This window comes from Pyricularia grisea (assembly GCF_004355905.1).
Source record: "Pyricularia grisea strain NI907 chromosome Unknown Pyricularia_grisea_NI907_Scaffold_4, whole genome shotgun sequence".
Classification (NCBI taxonomy): domain Eukaryota; kingdom Fungi; phylum Ascomycota; class Sordariomycetes; order Magnaporthales; family Pyriculariaceae; genus Pyricularia; species Pyricularia grisea.
Window position 1 is genome coordinate 1,698,619 of NW_022156718.1, and position 18,462 is coordinate 1,717,080.

Here is an 18,462-nt window from a genome sequence, read left to right on the forward strand (position 1 = left end):
AGTCCAACCAGTTGGCCTACTTACTCGTAGGCTGCACAAAAGCAGATAATCACTAAGCAAGCTTGCAGTACCTTGGCTCACGTCATTTCCGCAGAACGCTTTGTTTCGGCTCAAAATCAATAATTATTATAGCTATCTAGCTTGAAGCTGTTTCGTACACTTGTCTTTGTAAAGACGGATCTGAACGTAAGATACGATGAATGACATCGCCAGTAATTATAATATCAAGATGATGGACCTCCTATACCCTAGTGCCCCTATTCGTCATCATATGGCCAGTTATGCTCAATTTTGGGATGCCTAAACTGTTTCCCCTTCAACCTAGCGCCACCCACAATAGCCATACTGTGCGGTTTTAAAAGGACCGACTCGGGCACGTACGGAATCACGTATCGCCAGGTGAGCTTGTCCCTCCACCGGCGCCATGACAACATCCGTATCATATCCTGGCTCTCCTCCACCATCCTCGAAGTCCTATCAAACGAAGACTCCTCGACGTCCCGGAACGCCGCCCTCAGCCCGGCGACCGGCCACGCCGTCATCCCACCCAGGTCCCCGGCAATGTGCTCCTGTAAAGCGTTGATGAGCATGGCACAAGAGTCGATGCAGCTGTTTCCGCCCTGACCGGCGACTGGGTTGAACTTGTGGACTGCGTCGCCGAGGCAGATGATACGGCCATGCGACCACTTGCGGAGGGTGTAGTGCGGAAGGGCCGTAACGCCACTGCGGATGAGGTTTTCAAAGAGGTCTTGCATGCGCAGGCCGTTGTCGGCAACAACGACGTCGCGAAACTTGTCCATAGCCCGCTCCTGCTCCTCCTTTTGGAAGCGAGGCACGCCATCGATGGCGCACCGCTGCTGTTCTTGCGGCAGCGCCCACGTGCACAGCATGTAGATCTCGTTGTCCAGCCCGCGGCCCAGCACGATCTGCGCGTCCTGCAACGACACCAACGCGCCCCAGTTCTCCGGGATGCCGTCTTGCACTTTTGGCGAGCACAGGCCAGCGCCGAACAGGCACGCGTACTCGCACGCCACCTCGGCCCGATCCGCCGCGGGGACGCACTTGGGATCTTCGAGGTCCGCGTGCCTCCACATCTCCTGGCGGACGGTGCTGTGCACGCCGTCGCAGCCGGCCACGACCTGAGCCTCGTAGACGCAGCCGTCATCGGTGTACACGACGGCGGCGTCGGGTCGCGAGTCGTCGATCCTGACGACGCGCTTGTTGGTCAAAAGCCTGTGCTTGTCGGCGACGGCCTCGGAAAGCGCGCGCATGATGCGGTGCCGCGAAGACCACAGCGAGTTGTAGCCGTGGCGCTTCCGGTACTCGTCCGCGGCGTGGGTGTGCCTCAGGTTCTTGGCCGTCACGCCGTCGCGGTAGACGATGTGGCCCTGGGGCAGGCCGGCGGCAGCGACCTTTTCGAGGACGCCGAGCTGGTCCAGGATCCGCTGGCCGTTGGGCAGGATCAGGATGCTCGCGCCTGCATCGGGTGCAATCTCGCCGTAGGCTTCGAAAAGCACGTAGTCGACCTGCAGACGCTCCAGGCACAGGGCGAGGACGAGGCCGGTCACGCCGCCGCCGACGATGACGACTTGGTGCTTGCTCGTGTTCGCTGCCATGGTCGAGGCGGGGCGGTTTTACCTGCCGAGTACCTAGGTAGTTATTGGGTGGTTTGCTAAGTGGAGGTCGTTTACTGTATTAGTGGGTAGAGAATATATGGTGTTGGCTTTTTACTGGCTGTATCGGGTCACTATTGCATGAGATCGTAAGCAAATCAAATCTCATTCAATAATGATTTGATCAGCAGACTGTGGTTCAGGACGACGAGCCCGACAGAATGGGGCCAGTGGAAATTGTAACCAGCTGGGTGGGCTCAATCGGAAAATCCGGGAACTTTATTTTCATCTAACGCGCAGCTGAATGTTGGTTTTTCTGCAGCAGTTTCTGCCATAAATTTCCATCCCAACGTTGGCAGTATGTTTATTTCTCGTTGTAGTTGGCCGTCAGCAAAAGGCGACTCCTCTAGGCTTCAATTTCTTCAGTCCAGGGTAGTTTACGAACTAGAATAGAGGGCCGACGAGATTGTCATCACGTAAGTGCGAACTCAACATGAGTGGGTGAGTGAATGAGCTTCCCATTTAGAAATACATAATTGAACCCTTACGCTTTTGAATGAAGTTCAACGACGTACTGTAGTTGTGTAGGTAGTAGAACCCTTGGCTCTGCTTGGACTCTTTCCAAGCTGCATCCAAACCAAGCCGCTCCGAGGTGCGCCGTCACGATGCATGTAGTTCGGGTCGGCCAAGCCTGATGTTATCAGACGATATGTTGAGACGTCGAACCACGTGCATACCATGCCCCTTGGCCCCGTACATCTCGACAGGTAGCCCTGCGAAAGCCTCCGGTGGATTATGACTGAGCAGAGAGTCAATGCGCCAAACAATAAAACTCTTGCCGAGGCTGGGCAACTATCGAACTTGCACCTATGACCCAGTTTTTGCCGTAGGTTTTGTCAAAGTCTGAGCCCATTCGGTTCCGCCACTGGATAAATGTCCCGCCCACGAACCACACCAGTAAATCCCGACTTACCTTCCGAACTACGCACGTCCCCATCTACATAGTATCTACTTGTCGCGGCCTACCTGACCCATGTGAACCGAATAGCCGGATTTCCATCTTCTGTGGGGCTTTTCATGGTCTGGGCGACGTCGAACTGGATCAAGGAAACGGTGATGTTATTTTATAGTACTATATTAGACTCTCATAAGGAGGTCTGAGGGTGTTTGGTGGAGTTCCAGTTTCGAATGAGCTTGGCTCTGTTGTTCAGCTTTCAGGGTGGGTATCTGCGAATACGTGGTAAGGCAACGCTGCCACTGGGCGGGAAGTCCTATCTAATTTTTCTTTGGATACCTACCTTGCCTTACCAATTGCTTACCTACCCTCGTTAAGGTTGGCATATCCCTTCCTTGGTACCTGCCCACTTGCTCGCCCACTCACCAGCTGAGATAGCATTTTCTAGAACTAGAGCTAATCTTGAGAGAATGCAACAGGTCCGACAATAAATTCATCCCTCCCAGAAAGGCCCTTGCTGCCGAGAAGACAACAGCCCAATCAGCCGCTGAATGGCGTGGCAATCCCCATAATCATTTGTACCAAGTCTCAACAGCTACACGGATCAGGGTACAAGCCGTAACCAATACGATGGCAGGCCAGATAAGGGCCGTGCAAATACGAATCATTTTAGCATACCAAGCAAAGTGGGGGTCAAAACTAAATTAATTGAGCAAAAGTCCTTCACCTACAACAACTATTTTACCACGACAAAAGTACATAACAAAGCAAGAACTTGCTTATAATGACAGATCTGTGCTGGATCTAATTGAGAACCTAATTTGAAAAAGAATCAAGCCCCAATTTATGAAGTTATTGCATGTTGAATGGACAACGTTTGAAGGAAGGGTCGTGGTTTGGCCTGTTGGTGCTCAATTTAGTTTTTTTCCCCCACTTTTGCCAAGCTGTTATTGTTTGGGGAAGCGGATAACATCGTGCAACAAATGCGGGTATATACCTCCATTTTGGGGTTGTAGCGGATCTGGGGGCAAACCATATATTGAATCTCCGAGAAACAATATAATCTATCCATACCACGTTATGTCTCAGTTACATGATGGGATGATGCGTGGCAAGTGGATCGTGATCAAAAATCTCGCATGCAGCTGCTGGCATCTGGAATTGAAGTCTTGGCTTCTTCACTTCGTTTCTCTTCTTCTCGTCGTCCAAGTATAGTGACCTTCATGCAAAGCGTACAGAAACAAAAAACCCCCCCGGAAATAGAAAATGAATGTACAAAGAAGGAAACATACAAAGTAAGGCAGACAGATGACAAAAAGGAAAAGAATTACAATAAATACAATGTACCCATTTTTTTCTGGCAGTTTCATTTCTTTTCCCAGCCCGGAAGATTCTGATGGTAATCGTCCGAGTCTCCAGAAGAAATGTTCCTCAGCTCCACCGTCGAACCCCACGGCTGCTCCTTGGACACGGCAATTTCGGTCGTGACCTCTATCCCTTGGTGGCCCAAGCCAGAGGTCGAAGACCCAGCGTTGCCGGGGGCCGCCGTGCTGTTGCGCATCACCGATGCAGAGTAAAACGTCTTGGGGCCGGTGGATCCAAAAGTACGCAAGCCGGCCGAGTTGGATTGTCCGGTGCTGGTGCCCGTCGCGGTGTTGAGGCCAAAAAGCCGCTTGGTGCGGCGGACGATCCGCGCAAAGAGGGCACCGTGGCCCGGCATGCAGGCGCACACAATGCCCGTGGCGAGCTCGACCTGCGTCCACTTGAGGACCTCGGTCTGGTTCCAGGTCAGGGAGTAGCTGCTGTTGATATCGCGGCTGACGGGGACGCAGCGGATGGCGCTGACTATCGTGGTGCTGTCACGGTTTTTGTCGTGTTAGCATGGCAGTTTCTCGAGAGGCGAAACTGCATAAGGAATTTAACAGGAGAAAAAAAAAAAAAAAGAGATAGAACGTACAGAGTTCCCACGCAAAACATGCTAGCGATGCCCATTTTTGTCCAGAACGAAACACGCAGTGCGGGTAGCAAACACAACGGGATGATCAAGATCCAGATGTCGAGCAGGATGCTCGCTAAACCGTGGGCCAGGGGCACGGCCTTGCGGTTGATGCAAGTGCCCTTGGTGATGCCGTCCCAGCCCTTCCAAAAGTAGTAGAGAGGCTGACACTGGAGGCAGACGACCAGGATGAAGACCACAGCCACGATCACATTGATGATGTGCGTCCACATGAGCACTCTCGCCAGCGTCCATCGGTCCCGGAGCGGGGAGGAAGGTCCACCGATGGGTAGACCCCATCGCTGTTGCGCCGAGCCGCCGCTGCCGACGGCAAAGATGCGAGCAAACAGAAACAAGAACGATGCCTTGAGAGCCGCGGAAGTCACAAAGTAGATGGGCTCGCCGATGAATACCAGCAAGCCCTGGAGATCGAGGTCGGAGGGGGCTTTGACCCAGGGTCCGTCGCCGAAGCCGTGCTGGAGGGCGACCTCTGACATGACCATGATGCCGACCATTAAAATGAAGGTGACGAAGAGGAGGGCGTCGTCCCACCATAAGCCTCGAAAGCCGCGTGTGTTGGCCATCGAGGCGGCCATCGAATTGCTACGCATGGCCGTGGCTAAGCGGCCGGAAAACCTGATGAGGACGGCAAGTGTGCCTACTCCCGTGCAGGCCCATGCGACCTTGCGGAGAATTCGACCATCTTGTGGAAAGGGTTCGTCGCATGCAACGCTTGTTGCCCGTCTTGATACTGTTGTTCGGGAGGGGGTGGAAGATTAGTCTTCTGCGCCCGGCCGTCTCCCATGTCTCGTCATCATGAGGATCACGGCACTTACAGATGACGTCCCAGCCCGTGCACGCAGTAAAGACACAGTCGAGCGTCTTGCCTGAGAGGGGGGCGCAGAGACAGGCTTTACGAGTCGCAGGGCAGTCCGCGGGATACGTGGAGCTGCAAGATAGCTACAAACGGTAAAAGAGATGAGTTAGCATTCGGTAAAGAGCAAGCTCGCAGTCCCTGTCTTGACATTAGACAAGGGTACTTACAGCACAAGAAGGTAAAGTTTTTAGCAGCTGCAGGACGACGGCCTGGTCTTCGGCAGAAGTATCCTCAGCCGCCACTGATGTGACGCAAGCCTGTGAAAGTAACAGCAGCGGTAACAAGAGGCCCTTGGCCCAGTTGGAAAACTTTGATCTCATCCTTGATGGTTGTGGAGATTTGACTTTTTTGTTCTTTTTGTCGGTCACTGCATTCTCTCAAGTCACAACTGGCCCCTATGGACCCGGGGATGGATCAATGTTCAGCGAGCCGGCGCAAACAAGATCAAAACGAAATAACTAAAAAGAAAAAAAGGATAACTTCTAACAAGGAAGTATGTGACAGGAACCAAGAGGTAGCCATGGAAGCAGAGACCCGGGCAGCGGTAGCTTATTGCGGACCCGACTGACTTATTAACAAAACGGCTCGGCAAGACCCTGACTCCGAATCGAGGTTTTCGCTTGGTTCACAAAGATCTCAACATGGTAACAGACGCTCTTCCAAGATGGGTACCGTTCCGGTTTGCGATCCGCAGTGGCTTACCTCAACTGACTCGACGAGCGATGATAGGCAAATTCAATCCACCCGCCCGCAACCGTGCGCGACCTTTCTGGCAACATGTTGCCGCTGGGCACCATTCTTCGTGGGGCGCACAGGGTCGTGGGGTGTCTGAGGTTGCTTCTGGTTATTTGGGTAGCTGTTTGTTTTGTCACGAGTTGAGTTTCCATCTGCCGCACACGTGGATCATGCATTTTCCACGAGGGGAACTGGGTCTGATTATAGCCCCCAATATCGTGTTATCAAAGCTTGTGAAGTTAGACTTATTATTTCCTCGGGTTTTGATGCAACTACCACGCCGAAATGATCGATGCTACTGCTACGATATAGTAAAATCCCAGTGGAGCCCGAAATGTCCACATCGGAGCTTTTTTACCAGTAGACTGTAGTATCCGGCACATCTCAGTGGGAACCATATCTCTCTACCATTTCGCGTTCATGCCCGGTTCGGCTCTGCAAAATTCTTTCCCTGAGGGATAGACGAAGAATCCTTTTCCTTTGGAGTCCCGGTCTTGGCCCCGCCTCCAGCAGGCGAAAACGACGCGCGCTGCTCCCGTTCCTTTTGCGAGATGGGCTTGTCCTCCTTGATTGACTGTGAGCCGCCATCCTTGGGCGACTGACCCGACTTGGTCCATGCCAGTCCTTCGCTCTCCCTCTTGGGCCTACCCTCCATCTTATTGTCGCTGCCATGGTCTCCACTCTTGGAGGATGACGAGGAAGATGACGACGAGCCCTTGCCGGATCCGCCTCCACCAAGGCCCGCCGTCTTGGAATCGCCTGCCGCATCTTCGAGGACCGCCGCCTGCGACTTTTCGCCCGTGCGTTCCTTGTCAGGGTTGCGCTTGCTGCGCACGTCCGACGACGACGAGAAGATGCGAGTGTCTTTTGTGTCGTGCTGCATGTCGCCTTGGCTGCGGGCACCAGGGCCGCCGGTGCCAGCTATCTGTTGCAATGTGCTCGAGACTTTGGCGTTACCATCGTCGCGACTCTTGGGTTGCTGTCGTCCGCCGGCCGTCTGCCAGTATAGGCCGCCCCCGACGACTGTAAAGACGCCCAGGGCAAGGGGGAGGCGGGATCTTGCTGCCGATGCCATTTTCTGGTTGAATTGTAGAGAATGTGTTTTTTTAGGGGCAATTGATTGCTGAATCAATCTTGGTTTGTATTCGTCGCAGTGCTGTCGAAGTCTGCGGTATACAAGCAATGAGGTCGATGTTTATGTCGCAGTGTGTTAAGTGTCACAATCAGGTACTTGGCTAACAATGAATTGAGCAAATGGCGGAAGCAGCAGCCTCTCGACTTTATTTCCTCTAGCGCATCCAAAAATGGTGATATCATGATTGTCCGTTGACTGTTTGTTTGTACGTCTCGGCATGTCATAGTGATGACATCATGATCCTGTGTTTAGGCGCCCCTGGGACGCAGTTGAACGCATGCAGTGCGCATCGCGGCAAAGCATCCATCCTAATGCAAGACAAGGCGTTTCCATCGTATGTTTTCTTCCCCAATAAACCGAATGGCAATCTAAAATTGGTTAGGAATCGAGTCCAATCGCGTCCCCACGCCTTGGCGATCATCCCGCATGTTGCCTGTTTTTGTCTCAGTTGGATGTTTTTCTTTTTTCTTTTTTTTTCTTTTTTTCTTTGGTGGGCCGAGCTTCTTGGACCCTTAAGTACCCCGACCCCGTCTTCATATCTTTGCAAACACGGTCGGCACCGCGCCTCCCATTTCTACCAGCGTGCTCTTGTTCTGAACCCACGCGTCCAGGCCCTTGTGACCGTTCTCGACACCAATACCACTCTGCTTCCATCCACCGACCGCCATCTCGGCCGGCGACTCGCCCCATGTGTTGATCCAAGTTATGCCTGCCTCGAGCTGCGCGATGACCTGGTGGCATTGGTTCAGGTCCCTGCCAAACACACCTGCGGCTAAGCCCAGCTCGGTCGCATTGGCTCGCTGAACGACCTCCTCCAGCGTGTCATAGGTCAGAATCGACATGACCGGCCCGAAGATCTCCTCCTTGACAATGCGCATGTCGTCGGTGCAATCCGTAAAGACTGTCGGCTCAATCCAGAATCCCTTGCTGAGCTCCTTGGGCACGCCACGTGGCTGCCCGGTGCCGCCGCACAACAACCTGGCCTTGTCCTGCTCAATACCGTGCTTCACGTAGCTCACCACCTTTTCGTAGTGCACCTTGCTGCTCAGCGGGCCAAAGTTGGTGTTTGGGTCAAACAGGTCGCCCGGCCTGACGTAAGCGACCTTTTCCAGCACGGCGCGCTCAAACTCCTCTTTGAGCGCCCTGGGCACAAACACCCTAGTCCCGTTGGTGCAGACCTGCCCTGAGCTGTAAAAGTTGGCCATCATGGCGCCGTCGGCGGCCTGCGAGACGTCGGCGTCGGGCAGTACAACGAGTGCGCTCTTGCCGCCGAGCTCCATCGTCACCGACTTTAGCCCGCCCGCCGCCGTGCCCGCGACCTTGCGACCCGTGCTGACTTGGCCGGTGAAGCTGACCTTGGCGATCTCGGGGTGCGACGACAATTGCGCGCCGACCTCCCCGGCGCCGTAAACCACATTAAAAACTCCGGGCGGCACACCTGCCTCGGCGTAAACGTCGGCCAGGTACTGGGCGTGCAGGGGCGTGTACTCGCTCGGCTTGTAGACCAGCGTGTTGCCCGCGGCCAGGCATGGCGCCGACTTCCACAGCGCGATCTGGATGGGGTAGTTCCAGGCGCCGATGGCGGCGCACGCACCCAGCGGCTCCTTGCTGGTGTAGACCCAGGCGCCCGGCCTGAGGCGGAACGATTCGCCGTTGAGCCCACCGGACGCGACAAGGTTGGCGTAGTAGGAGAGGACGTCGGCGCCCGTGACGACGTCGACGTACTGGGTTTCGGAGAATGCCTTGCCGGTATCTAGGGTCTCGACGCGGGCGAGGGCGTCGTTGCGCTCGCGGAGGATGGCAACCGCGCGCTGCAGGATCTGGGCGCGCTCCGGAGCGGGAGTGCTCGACCAGGCGGGGAAGGCAGCGCGGGCGGCGTCGACGGCGGCGTCGACCGAGGCGCGCGACGAGGTGTGGATCGTGGCGAGCGGCTGTGCTGTTGCTGGGTTGACGGTGGTAAAGGTGCCCGGGCTGTCCGGGCTTGGTTGCACCTTGCCGGCGAAAAAGGTGTGCCGGTCCTTCTCGGGTACCGATGCCATGGCTGTGGTTTGTTTGTGGTTGATTGGTTTGATGTTTATTTTCCCTTCGCTCTCGATCTCTGAATCTTGTTGGGATCGGATAAGGATCGGAGGGCGATGTGATGAATTAAGTCTACAGTAGGTAAGCAGGCAATTACCGTAGGTTAGTAGGACATTACAGTACAGAGGCGGGTGACGTGACGTGATGAGAGGAAAATGCCGTGGCAGGCGAGTTGGCGAGGGATCCCTGCAACAACCTGGACAATTGACAGCAGCCCCAGTGCTCGCTTGCCCACTGTTACGACGTACTCGCTTCTCCAGTGGTTCGACAAGACCAAGGAAGAAGCGAAAATATCGACTACAGGACCATGGGCAAGAAGTTCAACTTCAGGGATGTAAGCCGAATCCAATATATGGCGTGGGGAGGGTAAATTAATACCAAGTGGGATTATGAGGTCTTGTTCCCTCTGGCGAAAGTTTTCTTTTATTTTCTTCTTTTTTTCTTCTTCAAACCACCCCCCGCACTGGTAGAGAAATGGGCCTGCTTCCGACTTGATGGAGCTCAAACAGTTCAGTTTTCACGCAGTACTGCGACATAGCGGGGATCAGTGAGCATGGTCCATGTAATCGGAACCAGTTGCCGGGGGTTCTTACGTCATAATGGAGGGTCTGTGTTGGGGCATACGAGTCAGTTTGTCTCGGTAACGCAGCTACGGATAAAAAAAACCGTTGGATTATGGATAGAAGAAGCGCAAGACAAAAGAAAAGAAGAAAAAAATTGACAAAAGGTTTGGAGAATTTGGAGTTAGTGGTAAATATTTTGATTGGTTGATTAGTTATCGTCTGACCCCGGCGTATAGGGCGGGCTTGGCTGGGAGAAGCACGCACAGTTTCAACGTTGGAGAAAGCAGATGACCAACCTGGATCAAACCTTACTCTGTGTGGATGGGTGCAGTTGCTTACCGAGGGGATCCTGCGTCTGCAGATAACGAAGAAAAGAAGAGCAACAAATAGGATTGAAAAACTCCGCTTCAGCCCTTCCCTTCATTCCTTTCATTGTAGTTATCAGGTTGTCCGATACTCCATCAATCGCTACAGTCTCCATCACCTTTCAGGTCCTTGTTATACGTCATAAAATAGTAGGTACCACTCAGAGTCTTGGCTTGGTTGAAAAACCCCAAGAAGCGTGAACGCGATTCATTTTCTCTCCCCCTGCGGCATGATAGCGCTGCTAGAAGCCCGCAATAGCGGAGCTACCACGTAAGGTAGATGATTCAGGTGGGTCGGGGAGCTTCTTGGGAATAGAGACTTCCAACCGCCGGGACTTTTCTCCAATCAAGGAACCACCTCGACACCGGCATTAGACCGGCATTACTTGGTCGTTATACATAATCGCACCATATTCCAGCTGAACGGTTGAGGCTCCCATGTAAAATATTGATCTGCTAGATAGCCAAGCCTCCTCCATCCCCGCCCTTTTTTTTTTCTGTCATCCTTATCTTTAAGTCCTTGTCTTGTGACTCGTACCTGACCTTCAACCTTCTTTCTCACCTTGTCCCTCACTCACGCTCACATTCATCCACAAATAGTTTTGTCCTCAGCATTCAACATGACGACCACCTACATCCCCGAGTCGGCAACCGACCAATTCGACTATGTCATCGTCGGAGGTGGCACCGCTGGCTGCGTTATTGCCTCGCGGCTTGCTGAGAACCTCCCGGACAAGAAGATCATCGTGATCGAGGCTGGTCCTAGCGACTTTATGGATGACAGGGTCCTCAAGTTGGACCAGTGGTTGGCCCTGTTGGGCGGCGAGTTGGACCACGACTACGGCACAACTGAGCAGCCCATGGGCAACTCCTACATCCGCCACTCCCGCGCCAAGGTGCTAGGTGGATGCTCTTCGCACAACACCCTCATCTCCTTCAGGCCGTTTGAGTACGACATGAAGATCTGGGAGTCGTTTGGTGTCCGCGGTTGGGACTTTCCTACCATGATGCGCATGATGAACAAGCTGCGCAACACGGTCCAGCCGGTCCATGCCCGCCACCGCAACCAGCTCTGCCTAGACTGGGTGGAGTCCTGCAGCACCGCCATGAACATTCCCGTTATTGAGGACTTCAATAAGGACATTACCCAGAACGGTTCCCTCAAGCAGGGCGTCGGCTTCTTCAATGTCTCTTACAACCCCGACGATGGCCGCCGCTCCAGCGCATCGGTCGCCTACATTCACCCTATCCTCCGCGGCGAGGAGCACCGCCCGAACCTCACAATCCTTACCAACGCCTGGGTCGACCGCATCAACGTCCGCGGCAACGACGTCTCCGGCATCTCTCTTACCCTCCGCGACGGCTCCAAGAGGACCCTCAACGCCAAGGCCGAGACCATCCTGTCCGCCGGCGCCGTCGACACCCCCCGCCTGATGCTCTTGTCAGGTCTCGGACCCAAGGACCAGCTGGAGGCCCTCGGTATCCCCGTCGTCCGCGACATGCCAGGCGTCGGCGAGAACCTCATCGACCACCCCGAGAGCATCATCATGTGGGAGCTCAACAAGCCCGTGCCCAAGGGCCAGACCACCATGGACTCTGACGCCGGTATCTTCCTCCGCCGTGAGCCACCCAACGCCGCCGGCAAAAAAGCCACCCCGACCAACCCTAAGGCCATCCCCGACGGCGACATTGCCGACGTCATGATGCACTGCTACCAAATCCCGTTCACGCTCAACACCACGAGGCTGGGCTACCCTGAGCCCGCCGACGGTTACGCCTTTTGCATGACGCCCAACATCCCCCGCCCGCGGTCTCGCGGCCGCCTTTACCTGACCTCGCCGGATCCTAAGGTCAAGCCGGCGCTCGACTTCCGCTACTTCACTGACCCGGAGGGCTACGATGCGGCGACGCTCGTGCACGGAATCAAGATGGCGCGCAAGGTCGCCCAGCAGGCACCCTTCAAGGACTGGATCAAGGCCGAGGTCGCCCCGGGCCCCAAGGTGCAAACCGACGAGGAGATCAGCAAGTACGCGCGCGGCGTGGCTCACACCGTGTACCACCCTGCTGGCACGACGCGCATGGGCGACGTCAAGAATGACCCGCTGGCCGTCGTCGACTCGGAGTTGCGCCTGCGCGGCCTCAACAAGATCCGCATCGCCGATGCCGGCGTCTTCCCCACGATCCCTACCATCAACCCCATGTTGACGGTGTTGGGTATTGGTGAGCGCTGCGCCGAGATGGTTGTTGCCGACGCCTCCAAGCCCCAGGCCAGGTTGTAGAGAATAGATGAGGATTAGACGGGGAGAGTCGATACAAAATTTGTTGATGATAGTGCGCTTTTGGAGTTATGATATACCTGGAAGTTTGGCGTTTGATATCCGGCAACCGCTAGTTTTGAATACCTTTTTTTTTCTTGTCGATACCTATATATCTACCTAGAGATGTTAACAAAGTCAATAAAGCCAATGATTTGCAGAGTCAGAAGGCGGATTGTATCTCGCCTATCAAGGCAAGCATTTTCCGTCACCGATCGTCACGCGACTTTGCATTGGTGTGGTGGAAGTGAAACCAGAGCCCGAAATAGGTTTAAAGAAAAGTAGACGTTGTCCCTAGCTGCATGCCCACGCCTCAACCGCCTAATTAGGCTACTGCTAGCGGGCACGTTTGCAGTTTGCGTGGTCTAAAGACTGCAAACTAAAACTGAGTGTACGGAGTAGAAACCAAGCGTACCAAGATCAAAGAATAGCATAGAATAGAAAAACAAGTTATGAAGAGCCGCAGTTGCTAATTATTCTCAATGAGAATCCTCACCAATCAACATGGCTCCGCATTCCTACATCTAACAAAGGTGCTGAAATCTGCAAGATCTTGCGATCTTGTCCTTCCAAACAAGCGAGGCACAGTGATGACCCACCAAAAGGCGGAGACCCTCCGATCTCCGAGCTCGCCCGTGATTCGCCAATGCAGCTGACATAATCTCGGTGATGGATCAATGATGCCGACAAAAACCCAGACAAGCTCCTCAAACATTCGAGACTCCATCTATCTATCTGCCTGAAACTAGGTAGGTAGATCACCACACATAATCCCACATAAAATATCCAACCATGGCATTCTCTCGCACCATCATCCCCGCCGGCCGGGCAATCCTGACCAGGGCCAGCGCCAACACGCTCCCGCGCCAGTTTGCAGCGCAGTCGCTGCGTCGGTACGCGTCAATCGGGGATTCGCAACCCCCAAAGTCGCCTTTTGACGGCGACGACAAGGAAAAGGCCGACCTGGTGAACAAGCTCAGATCTGAACCGTGGGTCAAGGAGGCCACGGGCAAGATTGCGCAGAACCCCAACGCCGTAAAGGCCATAATGGAGTTTGAGCAGATCCTCAAGGCCAAGGGTGAGTTTTCTTTTTCTTTTTGTGAAACTGGTCTGGCTGTGTTTGGGACAGAGAACTTGCAGAGAATCAATCCATCTTGCTGACCTGTTCACGATAGGATATGACTTTCGTGCTGGCCAGCAGCCGTCCAAGTTGCAGATGATGAAGCTCATGCTCGACAAGGACTTTAGAAAGGCGATGCTCAAGGTCAGTACAAGCACGGCTGACATTGATTTGTTCTCCGAACAGCTACCACCCTTTCTTCTCTCATCTCTCGAGAAAGGTTGTGAGAATGGTTCACTAACTACTTCCCAATTTAGCTTGCTGAGGAGATGCAGAAGGCGGGAATAGACGGAAACAGCCCGCAAATGCAGGTTAGTACTTGTGATCCGTGCCGGCATGTCTGGTATTCTGAATTAATACATAGGAGCAAATACTAATGTCGAGCTCACTCAACTTTAGGAGATGATGAAGCGCATGGGCCTGGGCCAATAAAGCGAACACCAAGTGTTTTTTGATATGTAATATTATATAAGAAGTCAAATAAAGCTGATATTAGCATTTTCTGCGTTTGCCTTCATTCCGCTAGTTTCTAGTCTACTTTCTGGCCCCCAAAATCTAGGCTAGAACCAATCTTCTTTTGTTTTGCTTTTAAATCTTAATAAAACCTCCATACACTAACTTGCTAAGACACCATTCGGGCGAAGGGTCCTTCGCAATGAACAGTTGCCCTCATGGAAACTTCACTTGCACGTCAAGCAGTGTCTCCCATAGAACCCCTTTTCAATTGCTAGTCATCAGTTGGGCAGTTTAAAATGCGAAGAACTTGTAGGGAGTTCTTATCAAGGAGTCACTTTCAGTAGCTAGCAGCTATTTCTCAGTACCATCCAGTATTAATACAGATGGAAACTAAAGCTCCTGAACTCCTGCTCAAACTCCTGCAGTCCCGGTACTTACGTATTCACCTACCTACCTGCCTACTTACCTGCCTACCATTCCATACATGCCTTTTATCTAAAGATACCCATATCCATGGTTAATAAGTACTCGTTGCGGGCGCGGACTGCGTATAGTAAACGGGATTGCTAACTATTGAAACTGACTGTTTGATAAGAACGCCCAACTTTTATCGATTTGCTTAGCACCATTTTCGTGAAAGAATCTCTCCGTACCTGTAAAAGAAAGAAGATTCAAAGCAGCGAATTATTTAAATTTCAAAATGCATAATAATCAAAATGCGCGAAAGACTCAAAGCGAACAACAAAAAGACACAAACTCCCCTCAGGCACCTAGGTGCAGACATCTGTGCTCACCACCATCTAGCTCCGCCTTCCCCCTCCCTTCACCCCCGATAGAGGTAATTGTCCGCCCCGAGCAAGGTGTAGCATGTGTTAATATCAGGGTAATAAAGTCAGGTGTCGTTATGGGCGTTTGTTACTACATAGTTGACTCTGAAACCCTTTCAAGCATCTGGTAAGGCTCTCGATTGCTAAATATCTATTGGTTTCGCGTTATGCACCTGCTGTCTTAAAAGGGCTATTTCGGAAGTCAAAACAACGGTAATCTTTTCTTCAACCGGGCGAGGTTTTTATTTATTTATATATCAAAGAGGCACAAGCATAAGAACAAGTATGACCTCACCTGTCATTCCACTCCATCTCTGTAGCGTTGCTGCTTTCAGCGTGCTAGGGTTTTGGGAATTAATGAGGAGTATATCTTTTTACTAATCACAACATCAACTAGCAGGTTTACCCGCAGTGTCGACTTCCAGAAGTTTGGTTACGTGATAGGATGACTACACCATGGGTAAATACAAATGGCAGGCGAAAGGCCAGCCCGTAAAAGATATTTGTAAGGTATGCCTTGTTTACCTTTGACATTTCTCGGCCACATGAAGTGGCCTACAAAGCACCATCCAAGTCAAGTAAACCAAACAGTATAACATGTCCTCATCTTTGAAAAGAAGCCTCGTACTCTGTCAAAATCGCGCACTCGATCCTGACAGCAGACCTGGGGAACCCCAGAGTACCGGCTATGCTATTGGACGAGACCGAACTGGGCTATTTTTGAAGCAGGAATAGAACACCAGCCGAATGGGCCGCTTTCGAGAAACTCTGGACATGGCCCTTCTGCATTCTTCGACGGGCTCCAGCTTAACAGCACGGAACCTTCGGAGGGCTGGATACTCCGGAAAGAAACCTGAAAATGTCTTTAGTTCGAACAAGGGCAACCTGGGAACAAAAAGGCTACCATATACAAGCAGTATCCGTTCATGGTCCCGCGCAAGAAGAGCCCCGGCAGGACTTTCCTCCTAGTCCTAGTGGCCGACTTGGTGCTTCTGCAAGCTGCCTGGCACCCGCCAAGCCTCGAAGCCGGGGCTTTGGTGGAGCGAAGCGGCAGACGTCGACAACAGCCATGGTATGCGAAGGCTGCCTTCATCGGAAGGGAAAGGAGATAGAAAAGGGGCGAAACGCCGATCAAGTTGCACCATCTAATCCCCCAGCATTAGGATGGGCGATATAGTATAAAAGACCCAAATACATTGCTGGTCCAGGGATTTACTATCTAGGCACGCATCGCACTTGGGGTTGTAGGTCGATATTGGAGCAGCGTGATCCCACTTTAGCGGACAAAAGACAGGTTCTACCAAGTTAATTACTCATAAAGACATAGCCTTAACAAGCTAGACCCTTTGGTCGAAATGTGGTCTATACGCGATCTGGGATTTGTTTAAATGGATATCTCCTACTACTGAGCCCTCATGTGCATTATGTCCTATGCAAGTAAAATTTTTGTGTAGCTATTATATAAGCCGGCGCCCCTCAAGTGCAGGAATGCCAATTTTTAATGCGTGGTGCGCAAGCTGCCAACATCTCTCGACGCTCTGCTGCAATCCAAGTTGCATTGAAAAAGAATGGATTAAAATATGCATGTAGGTAGGGCTTGGGTGATCTGTAGATTTGTAAAAGGTATAAATAAATTAAAAAGGGCAAAATAAATGCCTATTCGAAGCTATGTACAAAAGAATGTTAAACCTGACCTTCGGAATTAGGTGCATGGCCGGATCCAGATAAACCAACAAATTGGCTAGAAGGGCCAGCTCCGATGTTACGTTGGGCATACCGCCTGGGAAAGTTTTCGGCTGTAGCCAAGGCTAAAACAATTAAAGCTCATGCACCTGCCCATGGTATCATCAAGCTGAGGTGGTGCAGTTATCCGGCAGTTTCTCTCCGGCATCCCACTAGATATTGCGGGCACAATTATCGTTAGCATGCTGTTCGACAAAGAAAAAGGACAAAATCCTCAACTTACGTGCTCGACGATGCAGCCACCCTCGAATCTGTAGCGGTCTACGATTGTACCGTATGCGGAGGAGATGTAATTGAGCCAGCCCTGCGGGTAGATAAACTCGATACGGAGCACGGTGATGTTGGTGCCCGACCACATGGGCTTTAGTTGGTCAATAGCCCACTGGGAGCCGTTTTGGGCTTGCGGATTGTGGTTCTGTGAGGTTTGAAGAAGAGCCGTGCAGGTTAGTCTCTCGTCCCGGACTAGGAAGATGCCAACGGGCTTACAATATAATTGGCAACCATGTGGCTGAAGGCCTTTTCGACATCTTTCTCAACGAGAAAGGCATGGCCAAAATCGGCAAATCGTGCTGACATCTCCTGAACGGACGGGGCAGGGTTCGTCTCGACACAAAATTTGGTTTTCTTTGGACAACTAGTCGGCTGGGCCATAGTTGTTGCCGCTAAGGCTGCGAGAAGTACTTGAAATTTCATGTTTATGTGATAATAGGATGACACGAGCGGAGTTTGCTGTTGTGTGGAATAAGATGGTATGATCAGTGGGATTCTCTAAACCTGTCGTGAGCAGACAGGTATATTTATACAAGATCCAGGCAAGAACTCTAAAAAGGATAAAAAGAAAAAAAAGCTAATGGTTTTTGTTGTATTCCCCTAACTTTCGGAAAAGGGGTAGCAGCGAACTGCTGCCTACTCGGAGGTTGAACGCGCGGAAGATCATCGCATTGGTAACGACATAGCCAGTGTTTGTGGGGAAATTAGATGAATACAGCAGGACACAGTGCCAGGGACGCCTGTCGATATGGGCGCACGTGTCATCAAAAATGGATTAAGTACTCAAGTCTTCATGTAACAAAGTTTACAAATCGCCCATCCCACCCGGATCCCATGAGCATTTTAGAATAATGGCTTTGATCAAGCAGCCTGGATTACAAATATTATGGTTTGTAGCTGTACTACAATCTTAGACACGCCCCATACGAATGACAAATAACGACAGCTTGTCTAATCTGATATATAAATCTACGTATGACTTACTGTCACTGTACGGGCACTGTTATAGTACATAAAGACTCCAGAACAATGTCTACTTTTACAGAGTGTAACGGGTTTATCCTTAATCCTAATCCCGTGATAGTTTGTTGTAGGCTGTGGCTTATATAAGTCGCTTAGATTTGATCCTCCGTACGCGCACAATATTTTTTGGTCCACTTGTGGCGTTTTACCACCAAAAAGATACAGTGCCAGGGACGGCTGTCGATACGCAGCGTCGCTGCGCGACATTGAGCCATTTAAACTACGAGTCAAGGAAACCTAGTAAATTATCACGCTAACCGCATACCCTTTCCCGGGGCTTAAGTTTTAAATTGGCCGAAAACAAATCTTTAATTGCTTATGCATAAGTATCTGAAGTGAGCTGCCCAGAGCCGTAGCTTTCAAATAAACTTGATTTCAAGAAATCACCCG

The 18,462-nt window shown here is 52.0% G+C and overlaps 7 protein-coding genes across 7 annotated transcripts; 2 read left to right on the plus strand and 5 right to left on the minus strand.

Annotated features, from left to right (window-relative positions):
- Positions 1 to 257: 257 nt before the first annotated feature.
- PgNI_07213 (uncharacterized protein) lies at positions 258 to 1,616 on the minus strand (the record flags this gene model as incomplete). Its single annotated transcript, XM_031127228.1, has 1 exon — positions 258 to 1,616. One exon carries the CDS (start codon positions 1,614 to 1,616, stop codon positions 258 to 260), a length of 1,359 nt encoding a protein of 452 aa, XP_030980602.1.
- Positions 1,617 to 3,934: 2,318 nt separating this feature from the next.
- On the minus strand, positions 3,935 to 5,761 carry PgNI_07214 (uncharacterized protein; the record flags this gene model as incomplete). The annotated part of the gene is made up of 4 exons (XM_031127229.1): positions 3,935 to 4,424; positions 4,526 to 5,315; positions 5,401 to 5,524; positions 5,609 to 5,761. The coding sequence occupies 4 exons, from the start codon at positions 5,759 to 5,761 to the stop codon at positions 3,935 to 3,937; spliced, it is 1,557 nt and encodes a 518-aa protein (XP_030980600.1).
- Positions 5,762 to 6,594: 833 nt separating this feature from the next.
- PgNI_07215 (uncharacterized protein) lies at positions 6,595 to 7,251 on the minus strand (the record flags this gene model as incomplete). The annotated part of the gene is made up of 1 exon (XM_031127230.1): positions 6,595 to 7,251. The coding sequence occupies one exon, from the start codon at positions 7,249 to 7,251 to the stop codon at positions 6,595 to 6,597; it is 657 nt and encodes a 218-aa protein (XP_030980599.1).
- A 593-nt stretch (positions 7,252 to 7,844) lies between these two features.
- PgNI_07216 (uncharacterized protein) lies at positions 7,845 to 9,350 on the minus strand (the record flags this gene model as incomplete). Its single annotated transcript, XM_031127231.1, has 1 exon — positions 7,845 to 9,350. One exon carries the CDS (start codon positions 9,348 to 9,350, stop codon positions 7,845 to 7,847), a length of 1,506 nt encoding a protein of 501 aa, XP_030980598.1.
- Positions 9,351 to 10,938: 1,588 nt separating this feature from the next.
- Positions 10,939 to 12,597, plus strand: PgNI_07217 (uncharacterized protein; the record flags this gene model as incomplete). Its single annotated transcript, XM_031127232.1, has 1 exon — positions 10,939 to 12,597. The coding sequence occupies one exon, from the start codon at positions 10,939 to 10,941 to the stop codon at positions 12,595 to 12,597; it is 1,659 nt and encodes a 552-aa protein (XP_030980597.1).
- A 761-nt stretch (positions 12,598 to 13,358) lies between these two features.
- PgNI_07218 (uncharacterized protein) lies at positions 13,359 to 14,311 on the plus strand. Its single transcript, XM_031127233.1, has 4 exons — positions 13,359 to 13,711; positions 13,809 to 13,897; positions 14,011 to 14,064; positions 14,153 to 14,311. Exons 1-4 carry the CDS (start codon positions 13,426 to 13,428, stop codon positions 14,183 to 14,185), a joined length of 462 nt encoding a protein of 153 aa, XP_030980630.1. The 5' UTR covers positions 13,359 to 13,425; the 3' UTR covers positions 14,186 to 14,311.
- A 2,379-nt stretch (positions 14,312 to 16,690) lies between these two features.
- PgNI_07219 (uncharacterized protein) lies at positions 16,691 to 17,472 on the minus strand (the record flags this gene model as incomplete). Its single annotated transcript, XM_031127234.1, has 3 exons — positions 16,691 to 16,931; positions 17,003 to 17,194; positions 17,266 to 17,472. 3 exons carry the CDS (start codon positions 17,470 to 17,472, stop codon positions 16,884 to 16,886), a joined length of 447 nt encoding a protein of 148 aa, XP_030980629.1. The 3' UTR covers positions 16,691 to 16,883.
- Positions 17,473 to 18,462: the final 990 nt, after the last annotated feature.